The sequence below is a fragment of the Dipteris shenzhenensis genome, chromosome 10 (assembly GCF_047967505.1).
Source record: "Dipteris shenzhenensis isolate YYH24624 ecotype China chromosome 10, Dip_SZ_1.0, whole genome shotgun sequence".
NCBI lineage: Eukaryota > Viridiplantae > Streptophyta > Polypodiopsida > Gleicheniales > Dipteridaceae > Dipteris > Dipteris shenzhenensis.
In genome coordinates this window covers 14512553-14521385 of record NC_141605.1, presented here as the reverse complement: position 1 = coordinate 14521385, position 8833 = coordinate 14512553, and the positions used below count along the sequence as shown (strand labels likewise).

At 43.2% G+C, this 8833-nt stretch overlaps 1 protein-coding gene across 3 annotated transcripts; it reads left to right on the top strand.

Moving 5' to 3' along the window:
* Positions 1-6013: 6013 nt before the first annotated feature.
* LOC147897442 (uncharacterized) lies at positions 6014-7627 on the top strand. 3 transcript variants are annotated; one of them, XM_087380784.1, is made up of 4 exons: positions 6014-6452; positions 6677-6739; positions 6818-7047; positions 7385-7627. In XM_087380784.1, exons 1-3 carry the CDS (start codon positions 6335-6337, stop codon positions 7009-7011), a joined length of 375 nt encoding a protein of 124 aa, XP_087236910.1. In that variant the 5' UTR covers positions 6014-6334; the 3' UTR covers positions 7012-7047; positions 7385-7627. The 3 variants fall into 3 exon arrangements, with proteins under 3 accessions (XP_087236910.1, XP_087236909.1, XP_087236907.1); XM_087380783.1 differs by lacking the exon at positions 7385-7627 and adding an exon at positions 7145-7300; XM_087380781.1 differs by lacking the exon at positions 7385-7627 and having other exon boundaries at positions 6016-6452; positions 6818-7300.
* The last annotated feature ends 1206 nt before the right edge of the window (positions 7628-8833 follow it).

Here is an 8833-nt window from a genome sequence, read left to right as displayed (position 1 = left end):
ATGTGGTTCTGTATGCCCATAAGGCTGCATTCGGTTTCTCTGCCCAATCAGAACGATGTGGTTCTGCTACCTTGGTGAGGATAATGCATATTATTTTGTTGGTGGATTTGGCCTGTCCATTCCCTTGGGGGTAGTAGGGTGTGCTTTTTCTATGGATTACCATGAAGCCAGACAAGAGTTCTTGGATTACCTCATTGATAAAATGTGCGCCTCTATCCGACACAATTTCGATGGGGCATCCGAATCGAATGATCACATTTTTGTATAAGAATCTTACTGTGCTTCTGGCATCTGCCTTTCTGACTGCTTTAGCTTCAGCCCATTTTGTAAAGTAATCAGTGGCCACAATGATGTAGCGTGCCTATGTTCCTTTTGCTATTGGATGTATGGGACCCACATAGTCAATCTCCCATTTTTCAAATGGTTTTTGTGCAACAACTGTTGTTAGGGGATTGAAGTCTTTGTGTTGTGGTTTAGTAGTCCGTTGGCATACATCACAACCTTTTACATATTCATAGGCATCTGCCCACAGTGTTGGTCACCAGTAGCTTGCGAGGAGAACTTTTCTTGCTGTGGATTCCCCTTGGAAGTGTCCTCCTGCAATGCATTCATGAACTTCACTTAGGATTGGCATGATCTCATGAGGCATTACACATTGTCTTAATATCTGGTCCTTGCCCATCTTGTACAATTGTCTTGCAATGAGTTGAGGTTAACCTCCCAGTTATAGTAACTAGGAGATATAGGTTAGTTAATCTTGGTTCAAACCCCTCAGTTGGACTTAAAGTCCATTCACACCACTCTTAGTTAATTTAACTAGATTAGCTTAGTTCAAACCCCTCAGTTGGACTTAAAGTCCATTCACACCACCCTTAGTACCCCCTCCCAAAAAAGCAAAATTTACCCCTACTTTAACCCCTCGTAACTCATCCGTTTGGGACCCAAACTGAACCCCATTTGAATCCAGATTTCACACACAGAAACATCAGGCTACGGGGTATTTTTCCAACCCATTGCACACCATTTTGGCATCCCTAGCACTCGCTCATTCATGCCCTCATATGGGCCTCGTTTCACACAAATTCGCTCGTATCTTCAGGCCATGACCTCCGATTAACGATCCATCTGCACCAACATAGTTCGCTACACACATAAGACAATCTTAGGCACATTATCAACACGACGGTCCCTACACATAAGCTCACTAACTACGGTTAGTGACTAACTGAAACTGAAGGTTAGTTAAACTAACCTAATTGTTAGGAACTAACCTAGGGTAAACCTAACCTAGGTTAGACTAATCTAACCTAGGTTAACACTAACCTAACCTAGGCTACTAACCTAACCTGTCCTACTAACTTAACCTAGGTTAGTCCAAAGGGTAGGTTAGGTTAGGTTTAGGTTAGTTTTTTTTTTTTAATCTCTGTGTGGGGGGTGGGGGCTTTCGTGGCGGCATTGCTGGGGGGGGTTCGCCCGCTAGCGACAGGGGGGATTTTGTGAGCAGGGGGTGTTTTTGCGAGCAGGGGGTTTTTGCGGGCAGGCGCGGGGGGGGGGAGGGCGGAGGGGTGGGTGAGGGGTGAGTGGGGGGTGAGGGTTGAGGGGCGGGTGATGGGTCGGTGGGGGAGTGTTCGCGACAATAAGGGGGCCTGTTTTTTTCGCACAGAGAGGAGGGGGGTGGAGGGGAGGGGTGAGGGGCATGGTGCGGTCGGGCGGGCAGGGGGAGGGAAAGAGAGAGAGAGAGAGAGGGAGAGAAAAAAAGAGAGAAAGAAAGAGAGAGGGGGAGGGAAAGAGAGAGATAGTGGTGGTGGAGATGGAGGGGGGTGGTGGTGGAGATGGAGGGGGGAGGGGGAAGGGGGTGGTGGAGATGGAGGGGGGAGGGGGGAGGGGGGGAGGGGGAAGGGGGTGGTGGAGATGGAGGGGGGGGGGAAGAGGGGGGGGGGGGGTAGAGATGGAGGGGGGAAGGGGGGAGGGGGTGGTGGAGATGGAGGGGGGGAGGGGGAAGGGGGTGGTGGAGATGGAGGGGGGAGGGGGAGGTGGTGGTGGTGGAAGGGGGAAAGGGTGGTGGAGATGGAGGGGGGTGGGGGGAGTGGAGAAAGAGAAAGAGAGAGGGGGAGGGAAGAAAGAGAGAGAGAGGGGGGGAAAGGGGGAGGGGATGGTGGTGGGATGGGGGGGTGGAGAAAGAGGTGGTGGAAATGGGAGGGGGGGAGGGGGAGGGGAAAAAAGAGAGAAGAAAAAAAACCTGACGGACGAAAAACTATAACGAAAATCCAGAGGAAGAGGTGGTCACTGAACGCTCTTCAAGTCTTTCTTGATGTAACGAGATTGTCAAGGACCAATGGACTGTGGGTGGATGGATAGGTTATCGCTGCAAGATGGGCTCAAAGTCACTTACCATGTGAGGATGGGAGTAGGGTGGTGGTCGATGGAGAGGGAGGAGTGTCTTGTGTGGGGCTCGGAATCAAGAAGAGGATGGAGGCAAGATGTGAAAGATGAAGAATGAGGGGGTGGAGTGGGTTTTTATAGGAAATGGGTTTAGGTTTAGGGTAAAACCGTAAACTCTTCCCGAGCCATAACTTTTTATGGATAGCTCAGTTTGCTCTTCTACAAAAAGGTAAAATGATCAAAATTGCAAGCTCTATGCATTTGTGTCCACTACCTAGCCTGATTGTTTACCAAGTGGCTTATTTTTAAGAAATCAAGAGAATTTCTTAAGGTAGTAACCCAAGGTTGATGCTTGGGGTTGATATGTTTGGCTAGAAATGGAAAAAAATTTACTCTCGTTGGCCTTGAGTATTATGTTCATGAAAGTTTGAAGTAGTTTGTTTTTTACACATACTTGCATATGTTTACTCGTTACTTGAGATGCTAGTCTCCCCGACAGCGGCGCCAAATGTTGGCTCTTTCCTACGGCTTCCATAGGAAGAGTAGGGTATTCTCAATATGCAAGGTTCCGAGGCTTTTTGTCACCTACAGATATATTGGGGTTGTCATTTGTAGTATATGTGTAGCTTAGGACCTCGAGTCGTGTTCCAGTGAGAGATGTAGGCTTAAGTGTGGTAAGCAAACATAGTGCATGCATGTGTAAAAGAAACGTGTATCATCATGGTTGAGGTAATGAAGGCCTTCGTCTTCATTGGGGTTGCAGGGTTTAGGAGGAGTTTAAGGGTTAGAAGGAGGTTCCAGAGTTTAGAAGAAGTTCAAGGGTTAGAAGGAGGTTTCAAGGTTTAGAAGGAGGTTCAAGGGTTAGAAGGAGGTTCCACGGTCTAGAGAGAGGTTCTAGAGTTTAGAAGAGGTTCCAGGGTTAGAAGGAGGATCCAAGGTTTAGGGTAGAGTACATGGTGGAGAACTCATCTCCCTCGTAGATCATGGAGGTTAAGGGTTGAGGAGCTAAGTTTAGGGGGAGCATAGGAGTGGGAGAGGAAGAAGGTGTAAGAACATGGGGGAAAGAAGAGAGAGGCGGGAGGAGGAGGAGGAGGAGGAGGGAGGAGGAGGAAGAGGGAGGAGGAGAAGGGAGGAGGAGGAGGGAGGAGGAGAGAGAGAGGATGGGTTGCAAGGTTGGAGGAGAGGGGAGGAGGAGTTGCAAGGTTAGGGCATGCTGTTGGACGTGGAGTGTAAGGAAGCATGGACACTTGAGACAATTGCTTGGAATACCAAAGAAAAACTCAACACAATGCCCCAAAGAGTGTGGGCTTCATTCCATTATGGGGTATTTATACAAGTTGGAGAGCTTCTCTCTCTCCATGTAGGAATTGTAACACATTCTCTCTCTACATGTAGAACTTGCATATAGAAGTTGCATGTAGGAGTTGTATGTAGAACTCGCATGTAGGAGTTGCCTCGCATGTAGGAGTTGCATGTAGAACTCGCATGTAGAACTCGCATGTAGGAGTTGCATGTAGGAGTTGTATGTAGAACTCGCATGTAGGAGTTGCATGTGGAACTCGCATGTAGAACTCACATGTGGGAGTTGCATGTAGAAATCGTATGTAGAACTTGTATGTAGAACACGCAAGTTGGATTTCTAAGAGGCATTATTTCTAGTCTCATGTAAGTACAAATGGAGCTTTGCCGCTACTCTACACACACATTCTGTTCTACCTAAGCCCATATTGGCACAAAGACAACATCACCAGAGATTGCAAAGTGTAGAAGTACATGGCAAATCTCGTGGTTGCTGGCAATTGCAACATGGTAGAACCATCACAAGACAAAGATTGCTTTGAGACATTGCTTCAATCATACTAACTTGACGATGTCTCAAGCCTCACAAACAATCTCTTTGAACCATGGCACTTGTTTATACCAATCTTTCAATGCAATATTTAAAGTATGTGTACAACACACAAATGCATATAAATTGGTGTACTCCCTTTGCAATATTCTTCCCGCCTTTTTACAACTCTTGGCATTATCCATGACAACCTGAACAACCTTTTCATAACTCTCTTATAACCTTGGATAACACACCAGCCATATATGTCCCCGACTTCTTTACATGTGAGGCATCAATTAATGTATGGAAGGCCTCCCCATGTGGCGATATAACCATCACGTTCAATAAAACATGGCATTTTATGCTTGTCCACCCATCTGAGACGATTGTGCATCCGGTGTTATGTAGTTGCTTGAAAATACTACAATTTATGTGCTCTTTCTCTTCTTCATATGCATCACAAGACATAAAGATTGCTTTGAGACATTGCTTCAATCATACTAACTTGACGATGTCTCAAGCCTCACAAACAATCTCTTTGAACCATGGCACTTGTTTATACCAATCTTTCAATGCAAGATTTAAAGTATGTGTACAACACACAGATGCATATAAATTGGTATACTTGCTTTGCAATATTCTTCCCGCCTTTTTACAACTCTTGGCATTATCCATGACAACCTGAACAACCTTTTTAGGGCCTAACTCTCTTATAACCTTGGATAACACACCAGCCATATATGTCCCCGACTTCTTTACATGTGAGGCATCAATCGATGTGTGGAAGGCCTCCCCACGTGGCGATATAACCATCATGTTCAATAAAACATGGCATTTTATGCTTGTCCACCCATCTGAGACAATTGTGCATCCGGTGTTATGCAGTTGCTTGAAAATACTACAATTTATGTGCTCTTTCTCTTTTGCATATGCCTTATCTAACAATGACATGCGCAATGTGTGGTAAGAAGGTGGCTTGAAGCCCCTGTGTGCCTCATGTGACATCAACTGACCGAAGGCTTGCTCCCATGTGAGGTGGGCTCGCATCTCTCTGCACTCATCATTAAACCAGCAGTTTTGAGGCATCTTCCCATCTCGTACCCGTGAAGATCAAGTCATAGGAAAGGATCTAGTGGCAGCATCCTGTATCACTATGATAACAGTGGCTAAGGCATGGGTGAGGTCTAAATCAGCATCTAATAAGGCTGGAAGCTCTCTGGCTAAGTGACACACATACACTGGATCAAGGACACAGTCAAAGTGAATCTATGTACGGGTAGCAGTGGGAACTCTCCTTGTGCCGAGAGAGTGTGAGTGAGAGAGAGACAGAGAGAGAGAGAGTTTTACTTCGTAGCGACAATGCCAAGACGCACACAGTAGGCGTATCCGAAGTCGACCACAAGGATCGAACACACACACACAACGACATGAACCGGAGCCTCAACCACCAAGACCCACGCGGGTTTTACAAAACTTGATGGGGAAGGATGGCTTATACACGGTGAGAGAGAGTTTTTTACTTTGTAGCAACAATGCCAAGACGCACACAGTAGGCGTATCCGAAGTCGACCACAAGGATCGAACACACACACACAACGACATGAACCAGAGCCTCAACCACCGAGAGAGAGAGAGAGAGAGAGAGAGAGAGAGAGAGAGAGAGTAGTAGTAGTTCTCATGCCTGTTACATCTCTAAAGAGTACATTTTTGTCTATTACATTGTTTAAGCCATAACTTGACCTAAAAGTACCCAAAGTCAGTTTAAAAGCTGCTATTTGCTTCTCTATCATATGGCTATCTTCTCCAAGCCAGTCTTTTTCTCTTGATTGAAATTCGTCACAGATGGCCATGCAACTGTGTAGTGTTGGTCGTTCAGTATCGTGGTGTCAATCCCTATTTATGTCCCGGCTGAAAATTCAGCTTGGTTTGGGCTTATTATATTTTTTTCAATGCAAAAACGTGATTATAAATGTCGATGAGATCTTGGCGAGTTAAAAGCTCACAAATTATGGAAATGACTTTGACCAATTTTACTGCAGGATCATTTTGTACATCATAATTTGCACAATTTAACATTAAGTTTGTTGAAGTGCAGTTTATTTCAAAAATTAAATTTCTGAAATGGAAAACATTCTTTTCCAGGTTGGGGAGGCATTGCCTGTGCCTACCTCCAGTGTGGACGCTGTTATATGTACCCTAGTTTTGTGCTCTGTCAAAGATGTTGCGGCTACTTTGAAAGGTAGTGCTTGCCTTGTTTACCTCCTAGTGTGGATTTTTCACCGATTTCACACATGGTCCATGCTGCATAATTTCTATTCCGTGTATCCCACTATGCTTTCTTCCGATTTCTGGAAGTATTGTGTTCAACGGGTCCTATATATTAATTCATTGCTTTATAAAACTCATCTTTTTAGAATTGGCAATAAAATTTTTCTTACATAACTGTGAGAAATTTCCTTGCAGAAATTCAAAGGGTGCTGAGACCTGGTGGATCCTTGTTATTTATAGAACATGTTGTGGCCCCAGGTAAGCTTAGGCCTCTATCTTTCTGAAAAGTACATTGAAAACCATGCTAATCTAAATATCTCGCTCATTTGTTTTCAGAGGGTAGTAGCCTAAGGTTCTGGCAGAATCTCTTAGATCCTGTACAGCAGTTCGTTGCTGATGGGTGTCACCTCACAAGGAACACTTTGAAGAGTATACAGCAAGCAGAGTTTGCAGTTGTTGATGCCAAAAACATCAGCATTCCCAATTTTTCCTTATTTAGCTCTCATATAATTGGAATTGCTCAAATCTAATGCAAAGGGAAGCACTGCAAGCAGGATGTAACTAAGGTATTAAAAGTACTCATACTCGAAAGCTATATCACAGTTGTTGTAATATCCGTATTTCCCTGATCTGTGCACTTAATTGTGTTTCCTCTTTCAACAGCATCCTTTATAGGAACTCCCTGGCCTGAAACACTGGATTATCCACACACTATTGTTGCTAGCAATTTTCAATTGAGTACTTTTCAATTGAGATTTTTAGCGGATATGAGGGAAGACAAGTGGAAAATGCCTTTGTCCTCAACACAGTTCTCTTTGTATACCATTGTTGATTATTGAATCTATTGGATCACTTATGATTTCCAAAAAGATCTCCATTATTGAATCTATTTGCTGTTGACAGGTAAAAGATGGAGCAGAGAGATGCCATTGTGACTTTAGACAGACTCAAGAAATAAACATTTGCTTCAAATAGTAACCAGCAAGGGATAAGGGATAGAATGCACCAACACGTTGCCATCATGACACAAGACCTTAATGTCATCATCATCATTATCCTTGTGATCATCATCATTGTTGTCATTTCCAATACCAACAAAATCAAGTGCAAGCAGCAAGAGTAGGTGAGATATAAAAAGCATACATGACATGGATATGGCAAATCTCTCATTTATGTTTTCTTTTTGGCTTAACTAAATTATTTACATAAGCTTTTATAATGTTTTTATTACCTTCAAATGAATACGTTCAATGTAACCTAACTAGGCCACATCAATTTCTTTGCTCCATGAGATGAATGCTTAAGCACATGTTGGTGCCAACACATACAAGAAGGAAGTATCCTTCACCTAGCATGGAACCAAAGTATCCATAGTCTTCTAAGTCAATCTCCTTAAATTAGATCCTTAGGAAGTGATGGCTTAATTTCATAGTAGGAACATGTGCTCCCTAGATGAATATCTAACTACCAAAGGAGGAATTTCTTATAGCTAATATCTTTGCAATCTCTTACATGCTCTTTCTAGGATGCCAAATATTCGTGGTATATGAGATTTTCTTCTTATAGAGTTGCAAAACACTCTTCTCTACCTTTGCATATTGTGGATCAATCTCCACCTACAGGTTGGTCCTCACAAACACCAAGTGGATACATTCATGTTGTCTCCCACCCTCATTAATGTGTTTATTTGTTTCTCTCCAATATTCCTCTTTATTTATGGTGTATGGCAAAATCTTGCAACTAAAAAATATATTTCCAATGGTAGAAAATAGAATTATGACATTTTCATACGCATTTTCAATTGTGTCCTCAATATAGTTAATCCTTCCCTCTTCCTTAGTTTTGACCCCTTTGCCTCCCCCTTTCAATCAACAATGCACTTTTAATTTTTCCCAATTGAGGGGCCTCTTACATAAAAATGCCACTTTATGCTATTAATGTTCTTAGAATCTTTTGAGCATACACCCCATACTATGAAGAGGCTCTTTGAGATATTATGTTGTATCATATTTTGAAGAGGGAATCATAAAAGCATCACATGTCATCATAATTTGCTAATCATGATAAGACATTATTACGACTATAATACTTGTACTTGCTAAAAGGAAAGCAAATAAAGAGAGCATGAATGATCATGAGCATTGCCTTGCGATTCTCAAATCTACCATTGATAAGAGATACAGAGAGATATGATATGATGTGATTGTACTAAAGTCCTCTAGAGATCCTTTAGGACCTATGGGACTAGTGACCACTATCAAAATGATAGTGGTTCGTGGAATAATGATAGTATTTCATACATCCAAAAATTTGAGAAAACATACGTGCGTGTGTGCGCGAGAGAGAGAGAGA